At 45.9% G+C, this 21,510-nt stretch overlaps 1 protein-coding gene across 1 annotated transcript in view; it reads right to left on the reverse strand.

Annotated features, from left to right (window-relative positions):
* Window positions 1-21,510, reverse strand: part of SPTLC1 (serine palmitoyltransferase long chain base subunit 1) — a 96,414-nt gene that overhangs the window by 25,998 nt on the left and 48,906 nt on the right. The window contains exons 6-9 of the mRNA XM_077299927.1: window positions 21,283-21,415; window positions 10,855-10,984; window positions 3,592-3,681; window positions 634-741 (exon numbers count right to left, since the gene is read on the reverse strand). Coding sequence (XP_077156042.1) covers window positions 634-741; window positions 3,592-3,681; window positions 10,855-10,984; window positions 21,283-21,415 — 461 coding nt within the window. The remainder of the gene's footprint in view (window positions 1-633; window positions 742-3,591; window positions 3,682-10,854; window positions 10,985-21,282; window positions 21,416-21,510) is intronic.

The raw sequence follows: 21,510 nt of genomic DNA on the forward strand, positions 1-21,510 counted from the left end.
CATGCAGTCTTTTACTTGATAAGGTAAAATGGACTAAAAAGCCATTCTCCAGCTATAAAATTAATTTCAATTTCCTCTGCTGAAAGCAGAACGCTGCCCCATTGATATTTTAGAATGCACACTCTCTTGCTCATGCTTTGGCAAGGTCACGTCTCAGCCCATACAATTAGAAAATATAAACACTATTTTATGCTATTCACATAATGACCCTGTCCGCGCTACATCCTATGACTATGGTTTAAAAGCAAGTAACACGTCAAATGAGTTTAATTGCTCTCATTTGACTCCAGGAGGGTAGAGACAATAAAGATAACTTCTGGGACTTCCAAAGATGACGCCATATCAACAATAACCACTATGGTGATATATACATGTATGTTAAAGAGAGCACGTCGTCAGTAAATGGGGTACTTTTTAAGGATAGGGTTTTACATTAACAGGTTCCATTGGTTAGGTATTACAAAGGGGACATCATAGAGGGTGGTAAAATTAGAAAACCTTTTTTTCTTATTTCAGTTTCTTACATGTGTGTGCCAGGCACACCCATTTCTAAACATAGCAGTGATCTACCCATATAATATGGTAGTCCATAGTACATCAATTGTATTTTTGCCTTCAACTGATCAAACTTACATTTATTCCAAAGTGTTCAGTAACTCCACGTCCATGTTCCCCTAAAACGCCAAACGAGAGGCTTTCCTCTAGGAATATTCTTACTTTGTATTTGTATTTTAACTCAACCTGCAATTTCCAAAAACATCAAGAGTTAAAATTTTTTATAAAAAAGGAAAGGGATGTAAACACTGGATGAAAAAAAAAAGTTCATGAATTACAGGACGCAGCAAAGCTGTTCCAATAGAGTCCGAGAGATGGTTTATATTATGGCAGAGAAAAACGATTTGCAGCCAGTGATTATTTTTGAATAGTCACCACAAAGTAGGAAAAGAAACATAACACATTGCTGCAATTCCTTTTCTATAAAAAAATATTTTATATGTTTGCTACCTTAAACATGCAGCATTTCGGCAACTTAGTAGGGGATAAATAAGGCAGTAGTTTCCCAATCCAAGGAAAACAGGTTACAGATATAACTTCGTAAAATATGGATGACTGCCACATGAGAAATATTTGGCAACAGCATGAGTCTTCAGCAACTTTCAACTTCTGTGATCTACAACTGCGGTGTGTAATCCACATCCTCCATCAATCCTTACATACAATCCCATAGCCAGCAGCATAGCTATTGGGGTAGCAAGCCAATCATGTATGAACATCTACCAAACCCTGTACGGTAAGTGGAGAAGCTCGGTCTGTGAATGCAATGTACTGAGGGTGGCAGCCAGCTCCCATCTCCCATTTAGGAGCGACACCGTGGCTCTACCAGGGGCGGACATACGGCAGATGCAGCTGCACCGGGGCCCGGAGCTGGAGGGGGGCCTGCAGGCAGAGGCGTACTGCCAGGAGCAGGCTTATGCGTGGGGCATAAGAAGCACATTGCGAAACGCGCGTTGGGTTCTGCCTCATCCACGTCTGCAGCAGGTCAGGTTCTCTCAGTCTTCTTATGCCTTGTTACCTTGTCAGAGGATATACTAATGTCAGTGCCTTAATTTAACCTGGTTTCCCTCTGGATGTGTATCTTATACTTATTATTTACCTTACTCCATTAACATTTAGCACGTGTGTTCTCCATTAGTAGGTCTTTAATTGTAAAGTGCTGCGGAATATGTTGGCGCTATATAAATACAAATTATTATTATAAAAAATTATTATTCTACACCACTCATATGCACTTTAGATCACTCAAGTGAAACACTTTTGTGTGTATGGGATGTATGTAAGTATATATAGCTACATGTTGTATATTTTCTTCTGACGTTTTGGCATTTATATAGACTTGTACACCATAACCTTGCTCCATCGTGGCACTAAGGTGTCGCTGCCCTCTGAATTTTATAAGTATAGGTTTATGTTTTAATAAAATATAATTTGTAGGTTTAAAATTACAATAAAGCTCTTTATATATTTTTATTATTGCTCGGTTCTCCATTTCTTGCTTTGGGTATATGTACTTCAGATGTGTCAAGTGCCGGCATCTCAGTGCGCCCGTTTCACTCTGCCGGAGAGGAGCGATGAGGTCAGCATAGAGCCAGGGGTCAGGGCAGGAGGTATGTGACAGGGCATGATCTGATTCCTGGGTCTTGTTTCTTTGGAGGCTTTTTCTGAGGTACTGTGACATTTTTTGCACCATCTTAAACCTACATACAGACCACATTGCTCTGTCAGTGGAGGCATTGGGTCCAGTGTCACCCGATCTGTATGCAAGCTGAAGCTGCGGCAATAATTCAGTGATCCTCAGCGTGACTGCAGACACCAATATATAGCCACACTGCAGTGTGTGACCCTGAGCCCAGCTCCAGGACTTCCTGCATTTATATTGCAGAAATACATTATAATGTGTGAGGTCCTGCAGCCTCCAGGAGTGCTCAGTCACTGCATGTAACACTGTATATGTACACATAGTATAGTACATAGCAGTCAGTGCAGATTAGTATATGTCTCACACATACATATACACATAACAGACCTGGGCAAAGTGGGGCCCTCAGACAGAGAATGCCAAGGGCCTGAAAACACTGGTCCGCAGGTTGTACTATACGGCCGCCCTGAATCTAGATTTCACCGCAATCTGCATCTTCAGGAAGCACATAGCGATGAACATAATGGTGGAGGACGGAACAACTGGCTCCTTCCACCAGTCAGCGTGTGCAACTGAGACAGCAGACACAATGACGTCACTACATCGCTTCTGCTGTGCGGAGAGTTAGAGCACACTGCAAAGACCAGAGCAGAGCGCCGGGGGAACGGGAGCGAGGCGAGTGCGTTTTGTTTTCTTTTTTTAAGTGTGTGTGGGATTTGTTCCTGTATATAGGGGGCTAATGCACAATGAACTGCATGGTTGCAGCGCACGCGCCGTGTGAACGCCGTACGCTGCACACGCGCTGTATGAATGCTGTATACATCACTTTACTCAGAGCTATAACTAAGTTTTCCGTTGATGGAGCTGTTTGGGGGCTTGATTTTTGCACGACAAGATGACATTTTGTGTATTTTTTTTACAGCGTTCTCTGTAGGGGTTAACTTATGTGACACTTTAATAGATTGTATTTAAAAATGGGCCTAACAAACAGACAATCCCTGCATGTGCTGCAGCTGTTGAGATATGTAGCTGCAGTGACTAGCATATTTTTCGAGCTGGCCGAAAATACTGGATTAGGACACGAGCAGGCTCGCTCATCACTACTGCTTATACTCAATGCCCATGTCACACAGGTCTGCTGAACCCAATTCAGCAGTCTCCTATATTTCTATAGAACGGTTGAGCTCAGGTCAGAAGGCCCATTACTAGTCTGTACACTGCAGTCCATGCTTTGACCGTGAATGTCGGCTGTGTGTATCTAACCTAGATCACAAAAATGTTTGGCCAACCCAAAAAGGTTTGGTTTTTGGAGTAAAGGGAAATGGTTGTTGCCCACACAGTTTCACTTCTAAGACCTGATTTAAATACATCATAGAATACAGAAAGTCTCGTACCAATTGAGGAAGAGGACAAATGTCACCAGTGTTCATATAGACTCCTTCAGCAACAATAAATCGTCTGGTCACCCTGGCTTTACGTGGATTCTAAAGGAAGGAACAATACAAAACTATTAAATGTTTATATACAACAAGTAAAGCATAAAAACCTTTAGACACACAAGTATGGTACAGATCGATGACTTGTTTGTTTTCTAGCTTGTCACCTAGTTTTCCTTTTCACAGATTACTATTCCCACAGCGGGTTTCATTCTCCGCCACAAGCAAAGTGATCTTTTCCTAATGACTTACACCACTGAGGCCATTTATCACGCAACGCTCAGTTCTTGGCTGCAGCCAGCAAAGTCAATTTGCAAAGGCCAAGAAAATGGAAAAGTAAAAATAGTCATAAATCCATGTTTGTTCCACATATTTTATCAAAGCTTTATTTTTATTTTTCAATACACATGGATCTCCTGGGTAATGGCCCATACACAGGAATTCCATGAATTATACAAGCATATGACCCATAAAATTTACAAGTCCACGTGTGTGTTCCCTTGCGGTGGGGGCTAGGTTGTCACCGCTTTCATTTTTTGTCTGTCCAGGTTTCGCACAGGAAAAGTAACAAGTACAAATAACACTGTTTTATCTATTCTACCTTTGGATGCACGAGCTATATACCTAGCGGGATAATTGACTTCTGTACTGGAGCTGTGTACATTAAATCCTCATGTTACATTTGTATGCAATTTGTTACACCACATTAAAAGAGACTGACCCGGAATCCAAAGAACTTATTATTACTTCTACTTTTATTGGCCAGTTGAGGTTACTAGGCCTCATTTTTCTAGTGTTGTAAAGTAGTCAAATAATTATCATATATTGCCACAAGTGAGATTTACATGGATACATGATTTAGCTGAAAGACTTGCCATAAACTGACATCAGTAAAAGCGAGTTTAATATAGAGGTTTCCATAAAAGATAATTTTCCCCGGTGGAACAACTCTAGCATTGGAGAGCAGACAGACTGTTTCAGAATCATTCCTTTTATTAACAACTTGCTAACACAAAGTCTATTCTATTTATTAATGCAGGCCGATAGCTCAGGGCTCCCGGTCATCTATCATCAGAGAACTAAGCTGTGAAGAATGGCAATGACGTTTCATACAAGTTCTTATTCTACCTATATACTAGAAAGAGAGGTTTCACAACCAAATCTAAGATCAGCTCAAAACAAGAACCATTACTCTAGTGGGTTGACAAGTAGATCGTGAATTTAATCTACACGTAGGAGCACAATGAAGAGTCATACAAAGACACGTCTGCTGATGGTCAACACTATAAGGTGCACCACTTAACCCCTTCATGACCTTGCCATTTTTTGCAATTCTGACCAGTGTCCCTTTATGAGGTAATAACTCAGGAATGCTTCAACGGATCCTAGCGATTCTGAGATTGTTTTTTCGTGACATATTGGGCTTCATGTTAGTGGTAAATTTAGGTCGATAATTTCTGAGTTTATTTGTGAAAAAAACAGAAATTTGGCAAAAATTTTGAAAATTTCGCAATTTTCACATTTTGAATTTTTATTCTGTTAAACCAGAGAGTTATGTGACACAAAATAGTTAATAAATAACATTTCCCACATGTCTACTTTACATCAGCACAATTTTGGAAACAAATTTTTTTTTTGCTAGGAAGTTATAAGGGTTAAAATTTGACCAGTGATTTCTAATTTTTACAACAAAATTTACAAAACCATTTTTTTTAGGGACCACCTCACATTTGAAGTCAGTTTGAGGGTTCTATATGGCTGAAAATACCCAAAAGTGACACCATTCTAAAAACTGCACCCCTCAAGGTGCTCAAAACCACATTCAAGAAGTTTATTAACCCTTCAGGTGTTTCACAGCAGCAGAAGAAACATGGAAGTAAAAAATGAACATTTAACTTTTTAGTCACAAAAATGATCTTTTAGCAACAATTTTTTTATTTTCCCAAGGGTAAAAGGAAAAACTGGACCACGGACGTTGTTGTCCAATTTGTCCTGAGTACGCTGGTACCTCATATGTGGGGGTAAACCACTGTTTGGGCGCACGGCAGGGCTCGGAAGGGAAGGAGCGCCATTTGACTTTTTCAATGAAAAATTGGCTCCAATCTTTAGCGGACACCATGTCGCGTTTGGAGAGCCCCCGTGTGCCTAAACATTGGAGCTCCCCCACAAGTGACCCCATTTTGGAAACTAGACCCCCCCAAGGAACTTATCTAGAAGCATAGTGAGCACTTTAAACCCCCAGGTGCTTCACAAATTGATCCGTAAAAATGAAAAAGTACTTTTTTTTCACAAAAAAATTATTTTAGCCTCAATTTTTTCATTTTCACATGGGCAACAGGATAAAATGGATCCTAAATTTTGTTGGGCAATTTCTCCTGAGTACACCAATACCTCACATGTGGGGGTAAACCACTGTTTGGGCACATGGTAAGGCTCGGAAGGGAAGGAGCGCCATTTGACTTTTTGAATGAAAAATTATCTCCATCGTTAGCGGACACCATGTCGCGTTTGGACAGCCCCTGTGTGCCTAAACATTGGAGCTCCTCCACAAGTGACCCCATTTTGGAAACTAGACCCCCCAAGGAACTCATCTAGAGGCATAGTGAGCACTTTAAACCCCCAGGTGCTTCACAAATTGATCCGCAAAAATGAAAAAGTACTTTTTTTTCACACAAAATTTCTTTTAGCCTCAATTCTTTCATTTTCACATGGGCAACAGGATAAAATGGATCCTAAAATTAGTTGGGCAATTTCTCCTGAGTATGCCGATACCTCATATGTGGGGGTAAACCACTGTTTGGGTGCACGGCAAGGCTCGGAAGGGGAGGCGTGCCATTTGACTTTTTGAATGGAAAATTAGCTCCAATCGTTAGCGGACACCATGTCGCGTTTGGAGAGCCCCTGTGTGCCTAAACATTGGAGCTCCCCTACAAGTGACCCCATTTTGGAAACTAGACCCCCCAAGGAACTTATCTAGATGCATAGTGAGCACTTATAACCCCCAGGTGCTTCACAGAAGTTTATAACGCAGAGCCGTGAAAATAAAAAAATAATTTTTCTTTCCTCAAAAATGATTTTTAGCCCAAAATTTTTTATTTTCCCAAGGGTAATAGGAGAAATTGGACCCCAAATGTTGTTGTCCAGTTTGTCCTGAGTACGATGATACCCCATATGTGGGGGTAAACCACTGTTTGGGCGCACGGCAGGGCTCGGAAGGGAAGGCACGCCATTTGGCTTTTTGAATGGAAAATTAGCTCCAATCATTAGCGGACACCATGTCGCGTTTGGAGAGCCCCTGTGTGCCTAAACATTGGAGCTCCCGCACAAGTGACCCCATTTTGGAAACTAGACCTCCCAAGGAACTAATCTAGATGTGTGGTGAGCACTTTGAACCCCCAAGTGCTTCACAGAAGTTTATAACGCAGAGCCATGAAAATAAAAAATAATTTTTCTTTTCTCAAACATGATTTTTTAGCCCACAATTTTTTATTTTCCCAAGGGTAACAGGAGAAATTGGACCCCAAAAGTTGTTGTCCAGTTTCTCCTGAGTACGCTGATACCCCATATGTGGGGGTAAACCACTGTTTTGGCACACGTCGGGGTTCGGAAGGAAAGTAGTGACGTTTTGAAATGCAGACTTTGATGGAATGCTCTGCGGGCGTCACGTTGCGTTTGCAGAGCCCCTGATGTGCCTAAACAGTAGAAACACCCCACAAGTGACCCCATTTTGGAAACTAGACCCCCGAAGGAACTTATCTAGATGTGTGGTGAGCACTTTCAACCCCTAAGTGCTTCACAGAAGTTTATAACGCAGAGCCGTGAAAATAAAAAATAATTGTTCTTTCCTCAAAAATTATGTTTTAGCAAGTAATTTTTTATTTTTGCAAGGGTAACAGGAGAAATTGGACCCCAACAGTTGTTGCCCAGTTTGTCCTGAGTACGCTGGTACCCCAAATGTGGGGGTAAACCACTGTTTGGGCGCACGTCGGGGCTTGGAAGGGCGGGAGCACCATTTGACTTTTTGAACGCAAGATTGGCTGGAATCAATGGTGGCGCCATGTTGCGTTTGGAGACCCCTGATGTGCCTAAACAGTGGAAACCCCTCAATTCTAACTTCAACACTAACCCCAACACACCCCTAATCCCAACTGTAGCCATAACCCTAATCACAACCCTAACCCCAACACACCCCTAACCACAACCCTAACCGCAACACACCTGTAACCCTAATTCCAACCCTAATCCTAACCCTAATCCCAACCGTAACCCTAATCCCAACCCTAACCACAACTGTAACCCCAACACACCCCTAACCCTATCCGTAACCCTAACCACAAGCCTAATCTTAACCCTATTTCAAACCCTAGCCCTAATTCCAACCCTAACCCTAAGGCTATGTGCCCACGTTGCGGATTCGTGTGAGATCTTTCCGCACGATTTTTGAAAAATCTGCAGGTAAAAGGCACTGCGTTTTACCTGCGGATCTACAGCAGATTTCCAGTGTTTTTTTGTGCGGATTTCACCTGCGGATTCCTATTGAGGAACAGGTGTAAAACGCTGCGGAATCCGCACAAAGAATTGACATGCTGCGGAAAATACAATGCAGCGTTTCTGCACGGAATTTTCCGCACCATGGGCACAGCGGATTTGGTTTTCTTTAGGTGTACATGGTACTGTAAACCTGATGGAAAACTGCAGCGGATCGGCCGCGGATCCGCGGCCAATCCGCTGCGGATCCGCTGCCAATCCGCTGCGGATCCGCTGCCGATCCGCTGCGGATCCGCTGCGGATCCGCGGCCGATCCGCTCTGTGTGCACATGCCATAACCCTACCCCTAACCCTACCCGTAACCCTAACCCTACCCCTAGTTCTAACCCTAGTTCTAACCCTAACCCTAGTGGAAAAAGAAAAAAAAATATTTTCTTTATTTTATTATTGTCCCTACCTATGGGGGTGATAAAGGGGGGGGGTTTATTTATTATTTTTTTATTTTGATCGCTGTGTTAGAACCTACCACAGCGATCAAAATGTACCTGTAATGAATCAGCCAGCCGGCAGATTCGGCGGGCGCACTGAGCATGCGCCCGCCATTTTGGAAGATGGCGGCGCCCAGCGAGGAGACGGACCGACACCGGGAGCCTCGGTAAGTATAAGGGGGGGGAGATGGGGGCACGGGGGGGGCGTCGGAGCACCGGGGGGTGACATAGGAGCAGGGGGGGAGCGGGCAGGAGGACGGGGAAGCGGAGCACAGGACGGAGGGGACCGGACCCCATAACGGAGCACTGGGGGGGCGATCGGTGGGGGGGGTCACTTCAGGTTTTCCAGCCATGGCCGATGATATTGCAGCATCGGCCATGGCTGGATTGTAATATTTCACCAGTTTTTTAGGTGAAATATTACAAATCGCTCTGATTGGCAGTTTCACTTTCAACAGCCAATCAGAGCGATCGTAGCCACGGGGGGGGTGAAGCCACCCCCCCTGGGCTGAAGTACCACTCCCCCTCTCCCTGCAGATCAGGTAAAATAGGAGTTAACCCCTTCACCCGATCTGCAGGGACGCGATCATTCCATGACGCCACATAGGCGTCATGGGTCGGGAAGGGGTTAACAACCCAAATACTGAGCCCAGTGATGGGTTGCTAACATTATATGTCCACAATCACACATCCAGACAAACTATTCTGGTTCTCTTCCTGGTCAGCTCCTCCTAGAACTGCTGTAGGTGATTGACAGGTCTCACCAATAGCCCAAGACTTGTCAATTATCTGGAGCAGTGTTCGCAAAAGCTGACTGGGGCAGAGCCAGACTAGTGTTGTCTTTAACGCTGGTCTCCAGCCAATATTTAAAGAGAATTTGTCACCAGGTTTTTCCCCAGAGGTAAGCCCAGTACATAAGAGCCCTCATAGCAGAATTCTAATAAGCTCTATATATGCCCCCTATCCAGCATGCAAGACAAGAAAAAGCCATTTTATTATATTCACTTACGTGGTGGTCCAGTCCAATGGGCATCACTGGTCTGGATCTGGCGCCTCCTCTCTTCTTGCTATTCAGTGCTTCTTCTGTGCTTCCTGTGGATGACGTGTCTACGTCTTCCACACAGTCTCACGCACTACGCTCCTGGGCAGGCATACTTCTCACTGCCCTACTGAGGACAGAGTAAAGGACTGCAGTGCGAATGAACAGGCGCTATTTGGCCTTTTCCTCCGCATGCGCACTGCAGTACTTTGCTCTGCCCTCGGCAGAGAGAAGTATGCCTGTCCAGGAGACTGTGTGGATGACGTAGGATGAAGCAAAGAAGGAAGATCGTGATCGCGGGAAGAGAAGAGGCACTGGATCCAGACCAGCTACGCCCATCAGACCAGACTGCCCATAGATAAGTATAATAAAAGGTCTTTTTTTGCCTTGCAAGCAGAATTGGGGGGCATACACACAACATGTTAGATTGCGGTCACAGGGTGGTAAAAGGTGCTGGCCTTACTTCATATGGGAAAAACCTGGTGACACGTTCCCTTTAAAGTATATGAGCTCAGTGATTGGCTGCGGTGCTTTTGATGTTAAGTCCGTGCCATAGGCAATGACTGATGCCGTGATCAGCAGTGGAGACCCAGGGAAGATGAGTACAGGGAAGTTTGCTGCTCACTATCAAACTTGGGCCGAACATTTTCTGAAAAGGGGCAACACCTTTAATGTATTCTCATGGAAAGCAATAACTCAGATTTTTTTTTGTAGCAAGATAAAAAGTCTAGGTCTATAGTCTATATAGGTATAATGTCAAACAGCTAATTACCATGTTCATTTTGCAACATATTGCTCTCAGCTTTTGGCAAGAAGCACCCACAAACACTACACCTAGATCTTACATTTTTATTATATTTAAAAAAACACCTTTAGATGTCTTTACTAACCACTGTAGACCACAACGGGCACTAGTGTATTAGAACAGAGCAAAGCAGGACATAGGCACAAAGAAGTACAATTCAAAGAGATGATAAATATAACAAATATTAATTGTGAGGCTTTTCTTGAAGTCCAAATCTTTTTTTTAATTTGTGATGAAGTAGATTTATGTAAATATCATGCTAAGTTGGTAATTTCAGTGAGCAATTAACATGAAAGGAAAAAAAAAAAAAAAAAAAAGACATAGGCCCATCAACTTCTTGAACTTCTTGACCAATTGTACATTAACCATCACAAAATCATTTATAACCCACAATTATTCACCTTTTGATCTTCCAGCTCCTGCTCCTTTAACAATCGCTCCAAGTCACTCATATCGTTATGTCTGAAGTACTTGATGTTGCTTCTTGAGGCCTGAAGGCCCTTCTGAATAGCAAAACATGCAGCTTCATCCCTGGAATCACAAAGGAGGACAGCACTTACAATAGTATAAGCTCCTTGGCTGTACTATAGCTCCCCAGTCCTACGACACATTTCATGTGTAATAAAGAACTACCCCTGTGTCATTTTCAACAGATCATTAATCTAGACTCATATAATTAAGAAAAACTGCAGTAAACAATGCTAATTGTGATTCATGGTGATGTCAGAAACCCTACATGGGTCAAGCAAGTGCATGAAAAGCAGTGACCTGAAAACACAAAAGATCCAACTTTGCACCTCGAACTTACACTTTGTCTACTCTAGTAAACTTTTATATTAAAGTTAGGGAATGTAAAGTTTTTTGGCAGCTTCCAGCTCCCACCAGTTCACTTCTCTCCCTGCACTGGATCAGTATCAGTCTATATTAAAATATATTTGGGGGTTTAGGCTGTACGGATCTGCACACATGGTTTCAGTCATATATAAATAAAAATAATAACTTTGCCCCAGAGCGTCACAGCTGCACGCCAGTAATAAAGGGCATGCTACAATGGAAGAAAGAAAAACAAGAGGCAAAGTACACAATTCCATAGAAAACTGCAGATGCTGCAGCTCAGAACTACACATAGGCTTCTCAACACTCGAGAGGAAGCAGAGGCAAAAAACATTACTCCCATCCTTAGAGCAGTGTTCCCCAACTCCGGTCCTCAAGAGCCACCAACAGGTCATCTTTTCAGGATTTCCTTTGTATTGCCCAGGTGATTGAATGCTTGCCCGTCCAGGGGATGCAATTATCACCTGTGCAATACTAAGGAAATCCTGAAAACATGACCTGTTGGTGGCTCTTAAGGGCCGAAGTTAGGGAACACTGCCATAGAGTAATGACATGCCAATACTGTAAACTAAGAGCGGGGCCCACCATGTACCTGGAGAAAAAGGCCTGGGTGCCCTGCTGTCAGTGTACAGCTGGAGGAAATTTCCATTCATTTGGGAAGAAATTCTACCAGGAGAAAGTGATCTAATATATAATTGCCTAGAATACTACTTCCTGCAATTTGTGCCAACTTCCGTGGCTTTGTCCGGAGCTAATGTCCGGAGCTAATGTCCGGAGATAAGTGACGTCACCAGTGTCCTACACCCAGGCAGAGCACAGGGGCCCCAGGCAGCATATGGGACCCCAGGCAGAGCACAGTGGCCCCAGGCAGAGCACAGGGGCCCCAGGCAGAGCACAGGGGCCCCAGGCAGAGCACAGTGGTCCCAGGCAGAGCACAGGGGCCCCAGGCAGCCTATGGGGCCCCAGGCAGAGCACAGGGGCCCCAGGCAGCATATGGGGCCCCAGGCAGAGCACAGTGGCCCCAGGCAGAGCACAGGGGCCCCAGGCAGAGCACAGGGGCCCCAGGCAGAGCACAGGGGCCCCAGGCAGAGCACAGGGGCCCTAGGCAGAGCACAGGGGCCCTAGGCAGCATATGGGGCCCCAGGCAGAGCACAGGGGCCCCAGGCAGAACATGGGGCCCCAGGCAGAGCACAGGGGCCCCAGGCAGAGCACAGGGGCCCCAGGCAGAGCACAGGGGCCCCAGGCAGCATATGGTGCCCCAGGCAGAGCACAGTGGCCCCAGGCAGAGCACAGTGGCCCCAGGCAGAGCACAGGGGCCCCAGGCAGAGCACAGGGGCCCCAGGCAGAGCACAGTGGCCCCAGGCAGCATATGGTGCCCCAGGCACAGCACAGTGGCCCCAGGCAGAGCACAGTGGCCCCAGGCAGAGCACAGGGGCCCCAGGCAGAGCACAGGGGCCCCAGGCAGAGCACAGGGGCCCCAGGCAGAGCACAGGGGCCCCAGGCAGCATATGGTGCCCCAGGCAGAGCACAGTGGCCCCAGGCAGAGCACAGTGGCCCCAGGCAGAGCACAGTGGCCCCAGGCAGCATATGGGGCCCCAGGCAGAGCACAGGGGCCCCAGGCAGCATATGTGGCCCCTGGCAGAGCACAGTGGTCCCAGGCAGAGCACAGGGGCCCCAGGCAGCTTATGGGGCCCCAGGCAGAGCACAGTGGCCCCAGGCAGAGCACTGGGGCCCCAGGCAGAGCACAGTGGCCCCAGGCAGAGCACAGGGGCCCCAGGCAGAGCACAGGGGCCCCAGGCAGAGCACAGGGGCCCCAGGCAGAGCACAGGGGCCCCAGGCAGCATATGGGGCCCCAGGCATAGCACAGCGGCCCCAGGCAGCATATGGGGCCCCAGGAAGAGCACAGTGGCCCCAGGCAGAGCACAGGGGCCCCAGGCAGCATATGGGGCCCCAGGCAGAGCACAGTGGTCCCAGGCAGAGCACAGGGGCCCCAGGCAGAGCACAGTGGCCCCAGGCAGAACTTGGGGCCCCAGGCAGAGCACAGGGGCCCCAGGCAGAGCACAGGGGCCCCAGGCAGAGCACAGGGGCCCCAGGTAGAGCACAGGGGCCCCAGGCAGCCTATGGGGCCCCAGGCAGAGCACAGGGGCCCCAGGCAGCATATGGGGCCCCAGGCAGCATATGGGGCCCCAGGCAGAGCACAGGGGCCCCAGGCAGCATATGGGGCCCCAGGCAGAGCACAGTGGCCCCAGGCAGAGCACAGGGGCCCCAGGCAGAACATGGGGCCCCAGGCAGAGCACAGGGGCCCCAGGCAGAGCACAGGGGCCCCAGGCAGCATATGGGGCCCCAGGCAGAGCACAGCGATATTTTGGACCACTGTGCGGTGTTTCAGACCCCCTGTGTGATGTCTGGGGCCCTGTTCTTAAGTATATTAAAGATTAAAGTAACGTATATTAAAGTATATTATAGATCAAATTTGACACGTTTATGAGCACCATTGAGTGATATACTCAAGAATGACATAATTTTTCAACATTTTATGGTTTCAAACTGTAAACACTCAGTTTTTTTTCAACCAGAAAACCTTAACGGTTCATAAAAAAACTTGACTGTTCAGGATATGATAAAAGTCATAGTATTCTGAATCTTTAACTTATAAAGATACCTTTACATGGGGTGATTATTGGTTCCAGAGAGGCTTTCGGCCGATAATCGTACACATGGCTGGTGACAGGACAATACAATATAAACGTTCAAAGGTAAACACTGATAACATTAAAATCTAATATATAATTGCCTAGAATACTACTTCCGGCAATTTGTGCCAACTTCCGTGGCTTTGTCCGGAGATAATGTCCGGAGATAAGTGACGTCACCAGCGTCCTACACCCGCTCAGGGTGGACAAAGATATATGCCTTCGTGATGCGCGGCACTTTTCTGATTGGTTGCCGCCTGCCGCGAGCGACCAATCAGAAATGTGCCGTACTGTCAAGAATTGTCAAGAGCTGGTGAGTGCAGCCATTTTTTGTTCTTTCTTACTATTATTTATTAATTGTATTATTCTTACATTTGAATAAATAAAGTATATATGGATTCTAGACTCCCGATTCTTTAGAATCGGGCTGCCATCTAGTACATTATAAAGCCCTGACGCAAAAGCTTCAACAAATAAACCCTTTCTATGTTCTGTGCAGTGCTTTCCATTTTATAGTAAGATGGGCCAGTCAATTGGTGTCTGGGCTAGACCATTATCTCCGCACACTTATAGTCATGGGTATGAATCTGCTCTCCGTTCTACTAATCCAAGACTAATCTCCTCCATAACCTCTGTATATTGCATTGACTTTCTATGGTTTCCCTGGCATCTGAGTGTCTATGTGCAGCACATAATCTCTTTCTGGTATGCTTTCTTACCCATCATCTCGTTTCCATGACCTGTTTCTTGTCTCTCATTATGTTACCCTGGCATATCTTTGAGTGATCACTCCAACCCCTCCCTCTCTTTATGAACTTTGCTTAACTCAACATTTGGTCTCGCCATACCCACCCACCTACTCATTGCCCTTGCTGGGGATATATTCAGACCCAGGAGTCTGATCAAGACTTCAGTCTGATCCATGTATCTTTCACATTACAGATTTCTAATTACTATACTTTGAATTAGACTTGAATTGGACTGGAATTTGACTGTAAGGTAACGGAATATCAAACGACTACAATGTTTTGGTTTCTTTTTTCTTTCACACCTATTTTTCTTTTTTTCCCTACCTCCTGTAATCCCCCCACCTAGTAAGGAATTAGTAATTTCACCCTCTATTCTCCCCAGCCATCTCACCTCCTCCTCACAGCTGTTCCTCCACATACAATCCTCTTTCTCCAGACACACACGGCCGCATCATGTCCTATCCTGCTCCCATCTTCTAATGCTCTGTCTGCTGCTCCTCATCGCTGGTAACGTATCCCCAAATCCTGGCCCTCCTCAACACCTCCCCACACTCATTTCTAACCCCTTGCCACGATCCTCTACAGCTGTGCTTTCCTATGGCGGATTCCACCTCTCTCACATCCCTTGCCCCAGCAACAAACGTGGTGGAGGAGTTGGCTTGCTCCTGTCCACCACCTGCTCCTTTACTCCAATCCCACTACCACCCTCCACTACTCTTCCCTCGTTTGAGGTGCACACCGTCCACATCTATTCCCCCTCCAGCCGGCTGTCATCTACCGCCCCCCAGAACTAGCCATCACCACCTTTCTCGACCACTTCACCATCTGGCTACTTTATTTCCTCTCTGCTGACGTCCCCACTATCATCATGGGTGACTTCAATATCCCCATTGACACTTCCACCTCAGCTGCCTCTAAACTTTTATCGCTTACTGCCTCCTTCGGCTTCACTCAGTTGTCTTCTGCAGCCACTCACAAAGATGGTCACACACTAGACCTTATCTTTACCCGCTTCTGTTCCCTTACTAATCTCACCAACTCACCTCTCCTCCTGTCTGACCACAACCTACTGACATTCTCTTCTCTCTCCTCTCCTAGTGCGCAACCCCCACTCCACAAACTCCTCACCCTCGCAGAAATCTCAAACACCTCAATTTACAATCACTCTCTGAGTTCCTTCTCCCTCTTACAGACATAGCTTCCCTTCATGACACAGATGCTGCTGCCACTTTTTATAACACCACAATAACAGCTACACTTGATTCGGCCGCCCCCCTCATGCATAGCAAAACTCGTACAATCAACAGACAGCCCTGGCTGACCAGCCTGACGAAAGAACTGAGACGGGCTTCCAGGGTCGCTTAGCGGAGATGGAAAAGATCCCACTCTGCCAAGCACTTCATCGCATACAAGCAGTCTCTCGCCAGCTTCAAGTCCACGCTCACTGCCACAAAACAAACTTATCTCTCATCTCTCATATCCTCCCTGTCTCACAACCCTAAACAGCTTTTCAACACTTTCAAATCTCTACTCCGTCCCCCAACACTTCCTCCCTCCCCCCTCATTTCTGCTGAATATTTTGCCTCTTTCAGAAGATCGATACGATCAGAGAAAGCTTTGGCCCGCAGCGCCCAATGCCCCTCTTAGCTGCTCAACCCTGTTCCTCCAAAACCAGCTTCTCCACCATGACAGAAGATCAGCTCTCCACCCTCCTGTCTAGATCACATCTCACCACTTGCACGCTTGATCCGCTCCCGTCCTACCTCATCCCTAACCTCACCACAGTGTCTCTACGCCGATGACACGCAGATCTACCTATCCGGACCTAACCTCACCTCCTTACTCACCAAAATCCCACACTGTTGTCTGCCATCACTGCCTTCTTTTCTGCTTGCTTTCTAAAAGTGAACATGGACAAAACAGAATTCATCATCTTTCCCCCTTCTCACACTACCCCTCCACCAGACCTATCCATCAATGTCAATGGCTGCTCACTTTACCCAGTCCCACACGCCCGGTGCCTCGGGGTGATCCTCGACTCTGCCCTCTTTCAAGCCACATATCCAAGCCCTTACCTCTCCTGCAGTCTCAAACTCAAAAATATTTCCCAGATCCGCGCATTCCTCGACAACGAAACCACAAAAACACTAGTGCACACCCTTATCTCCCGCCTTGACTACTGCAACCTCCTACTCTCTGGCCTCCCCTCTAGCACTCTGGCACCACTCCAATCCATCCTACACTCTGCTGCCCGACTAATCTACCTGTCTCCCTGCTATTCCCCAGCCTCTCCCCTATGCCAAGCCCTTCACTGGCTTCCTATCGTCCAGAGGCTACAGTTCAAAACCCTTACTATGACATACAAAGCCATCCACAACCAGTCTACTCCATACATCTGTGACATGGTCTCCCGATACTTACCTACACGCAACCGTCGATCCTCACAAGATCTCCTTCTCTATTCCCCTCTTATCTCTTTTTCCCACAACCACATCCAAGACTTTTGCTGTGCTTCCCCCATACTCTGGAACTCTCTAACCCAACACATCAGAATCTTACCTACCATAGAAACCTTCAAAAAGAACCTGAAGACTCACCTCTTCCGACAAGCCTACAGCCTGCAGTGATCCTCAACCTACTGAACAGCCGCACGACCAGCTCTACCCTCTCCTAATGTATCCTCACCCATTCCCTGCAGACTGAGCCCTCGCAGGCAGGGCCCTCCCTCCTTATGTACCTGTGTGCCTTGTTTTTTGCTCATGTTTATTGTATGTCTATATTTTCCCCCTTTTCACATGTAAAGCGCCATGGAATAAATGGCGCTATAAAAATGTATAATCATAATAAATAATAATCCAAAATACAGTGGGGCAAAAAAGTATTTAGTCAGTCAGCAATAGTGCAAGTTCCACCACTTAAAAAGATGAGAGGCGTCTGTAATTTACATCATAGGTAGACCTCAACTATGGGAGACAAACTGAGACAAAAAAATCCAGAAAATCACATTGTCTGTTTTTTTATCATTTTATTTGCATATTATGGTGGAAAATAATTTGGTCAGAAACAAACAATCAAGATTTCTGGCTCTCACAGACCTGTAACTTCTTCTTTAAGAGTCTCCTCTTTCCTCCACTCATTACCTGTAGTAATGGCACCTGTTTAAACTTGTTATCAGTATAAAAAGACACCTGTGCACACCCTCAAACAGTCTGACTCCAAACTCCACTATGGTGAAGACCAAAGAGCTGTCAAAGGACACCAGAAACAAAATTGTAGCCCTGCACCAGGCTGGGAAGACTGAATCTGCAATAGCCAACCAGCTTGGAGTGAAGAAATCAACAGTGGGAGCAATAATTAGAAAATGGAAAACATTCAAGACCACTGATAATCTCCCTCGATCTGGGGCTCCACGCAAAATCCCACCCCGTGGGGTCAGAATGATCACAAGAACGGTGAGCAAAAATCCCAGAACCACGCGGGGGGACCTAGTGAATGAACTGCAGAGAGCTGGGACCAATGTAGCAAGGCCTACCATAAGTAACACACTACGCCACCATGGACTCAGATCCTGCAGTGCCAGACGTGTCCCACTGCTTAAGCCAGTACATGTCCGGGCCCGTCTGAAGTTTGCTAGAGAGCATTTGGATGATCCAGAGGAGTTTTGGGAGAATGTCCTATGGTCTGATGAAACCAAACTGGAACTGTTTGGTAGAAACACAACTTGTCGTGTTTGGAGGAAAAAGAATACTGAGTTGCATCCATCAAACACCATACCTACTGTAAAGCGTGGTGGTGGAAACATCATGCTTTGGGGCTGTTTCTCTGCAAAGGGGCCAGGACGACTGATCCGGGTACATGAAAGAATGAATGGGGCCATGTATCGTGAGATTTTGAGTGCAAACCTCCTTCCATCAGCAAGGGCATTGAAGATGAAACGTGGCTGGGTCTTTCAACATGACAATGATCCAAAGCACACCGCCAGGGCAACGAAGGAGTGGCTTCGTAAGAAGCATTTCAAGGTCCTGGAGTGGCCTAGCCAGTCTCCAGATCTCAACCCTATAGAAAACCTTTGGAGGGAGTTGAAAGTCCGTGCTGCCAAGCGAAAAGCCAAAAACATCACTGCTCTAGAGGAGATCTGCATGGAGGAATGGGCCAACATACCAACAACAGTGTGTGCCAACCTTGTGAAGACTTACAGAAAACGTTTGACCTCTGTCATTGCCAACAAAGGATATATTACAAAGTATTGAGATGAAATTTTGTTTCTGACCAAATACTTATTTTCCACCATAATATGCAAATAAAATGATAAAAAAACAGACAATGTGATTTTCTGGATTTTTTTGTCTCAGTTTGTCTCCCATAGTTGAGGTCTACCTATGATGTAAATTACAGACGCCTCTCATCTTTTTAAGTGGTGGAACTTGCACTATTGCTGAATGACTAAATACTTTTTTGCCCCACTGTATATATTAGATTTTTGTTTTTACCAAAATGGGAGTGTGTGTAATAGTATCAAATTATGGAACAAAAGCAACATTACTTCACTTGAATTGTTTAAACTGATGAGGAAGACAGAAGCCTTTGAATGATCCTTTAAGATGCATTATCTGTTTGAGCAATAGTGATCTATCCAAATGATTTAGCAACGAGGAAAATGTGGATTGGATTACAAAGTGAAAATACAGGTTAGAACAGTTAGTCAGATCACCCATTGATACAGTTTCTCTCAGCAAGGTTTTCCTTCCAGGAAGCCACATCATTACTAAAGCAGTAAACCCGTGTTACGCAGAATATTAAACATTAAGTCACAGAGAAAATGACGGGGGCTTAACAACCGCCTACCGCCTCACCAACGCCGGAGCTGCAGCAACCCTCAACCTATGGTCTCCTTCCCCATAATCCTGTAGAATGTAAGCCCGCAAGGACAGGGTCCTCGCCCCTCTGCATCAGTATGTCATTGTTAGTTTGTTTACTGTAAGTGATATCTGTAACTTGTTCTCATGTACAGCACCATGGAATCAATGGTGCTACATAAATAAATAATAATAATTCACCATGCCGATCTCGCCACCTGATCATACCCACCCTTGAAGATATTTCAAGGGGTATTCTCAAGTTCAGTAATTACTAAGAATCCATGAAAATAAACAAGAATGCAACTGATTTGCTTTTCTCTCTGCTGTAATTCACCTGCAATTACAGTGTTCATCTTTTATGGTGTGCAGCTCATTACCATGGAGCTTGACCTCCAGAACCTGGTCAGAGTGTGCAGTACATTCCAGAAGATAGGTTAACTCTTAACCTACCAGCCGGACCTTCTTTTCACTTGTCTCCAGGCCATTGATTTCTATACAGCAGTTAGCTGCTCACTTCCTGAAGAGATGCAGTTCTAAATCACCAGCAGGTCTGCTAATCACAGCTCTGAGCTTGTTCAAAAACCTTGTTAGGGTGTGTGTCCACGGTCAGGAAACGCTGCGTGTTTGATGCTGCGTGGGGCCGCAGCGTGAAACACGCAGCGTCCAGATGTTCCAGCATAGTGGAGGGGATTTTTCGAAGTCCCGTGTCCACTATGCGTGGAAACACGCACGCGGCGGCCCTGCGACTCCGGACATGCATCGCGTCTTTTCAGATCGCAGCATGTCCGTGTTCCTTGCGGCGACGCTGCGTCGCCGCAAGGAATAACACAGGGCCCTATGTTTGGGGTGCGATGATCCCGGATGTGTACAATGAACACATCCGGCATCATTGCGTCCCAGAAGGGGGCGGGGCTTAGCGCTCCGACGATACCGCCGGCCATCCTGACCGTGGACACGCAGCCTTATCCCCATGTGTGAACGTAGTGATAGCAGTGTACACTCCAGAACAACCACTGAATGTTGAATGTGTCACAGCAAAACTTGTGCGGAGTTTTATAGTTCCACTCATGGGAGAGTTCTACTTTTCATTAGAGAGATCAGTCAAGGAGCAGTGCCTGCCCTGCTACAAACCAAGACGTAATAAGAATGAAAGGGCTACGCCACGTTCCCATGATGAGTTTTTGATCCGTTTTTTACACTCCATATTTTCTAAAAGAAAAAAATGCAAGTAACGTATTTTACTTAATGGGTGCAGAAAATATGCAACATCAAAAAGTCACCAAAAGTGCGAACATAGTCTAAGGAAGGACAACTTGAGAATAACCCTTGCCAAGAGATCACATGTAATAATCAGATCCACTGATGGCAAAAGCAAATTTTAAATTTTAGAGCCAAATCGGAGAAAGAAGAGTCAAACTTTGTTGTTTCACCACCGATGTAACAATTCCAGCGATACGCCACAAATCGGTCATTAAATAACCTCTGTAAAGTATGAGTGCTATTAAACAGCTTACTAGCCATGCTACAGGCGGGCAGGGACGCTATCTGAAGCAATAGACCACAGATATCCACTGATTTCAGTGGGAGGGTGCCACTCAGCAGTGAGGATGTCAGCACTTTTAGGCCATGTAATTCTTTTACACATTTAGATCTAGAAGTACGATGATAACAGACCATGAAAACTCTGCACTTACACAAACACTATGTCTCCCCGTTTCGAGTAAGCTGGAATAGCACTTGCAATGGTGGCAAATCCATAGGAATAAATGATTGCTTCTTCTGTCCTCATAAACTTGGCCAGTCTTTCTTCCAGTTCCAAATGTACATCTGCAAGAAAGTTTGTGAAGGAGTCAAGTAGTGTGGTTAGCCAGTTCCACAGAAAAAGGTGGCAGACATATTTGGACCCTCCAGAAAACATCCTA

This window comes from Ranitomeya variabilis, chromosome 1 (assembly GCF_051348905.1).
Source record: "Ranitomeya variabilis isolate aRanVar5 chromosome 1, aRanVar5.hap1, whole genome shotgun sequence".
NCBI lineage: Eukaryota > Metazoa > Chordata > Amphibia > Anura > Dendrobatidae > Ranitomeya > Ranitomeya variabilis.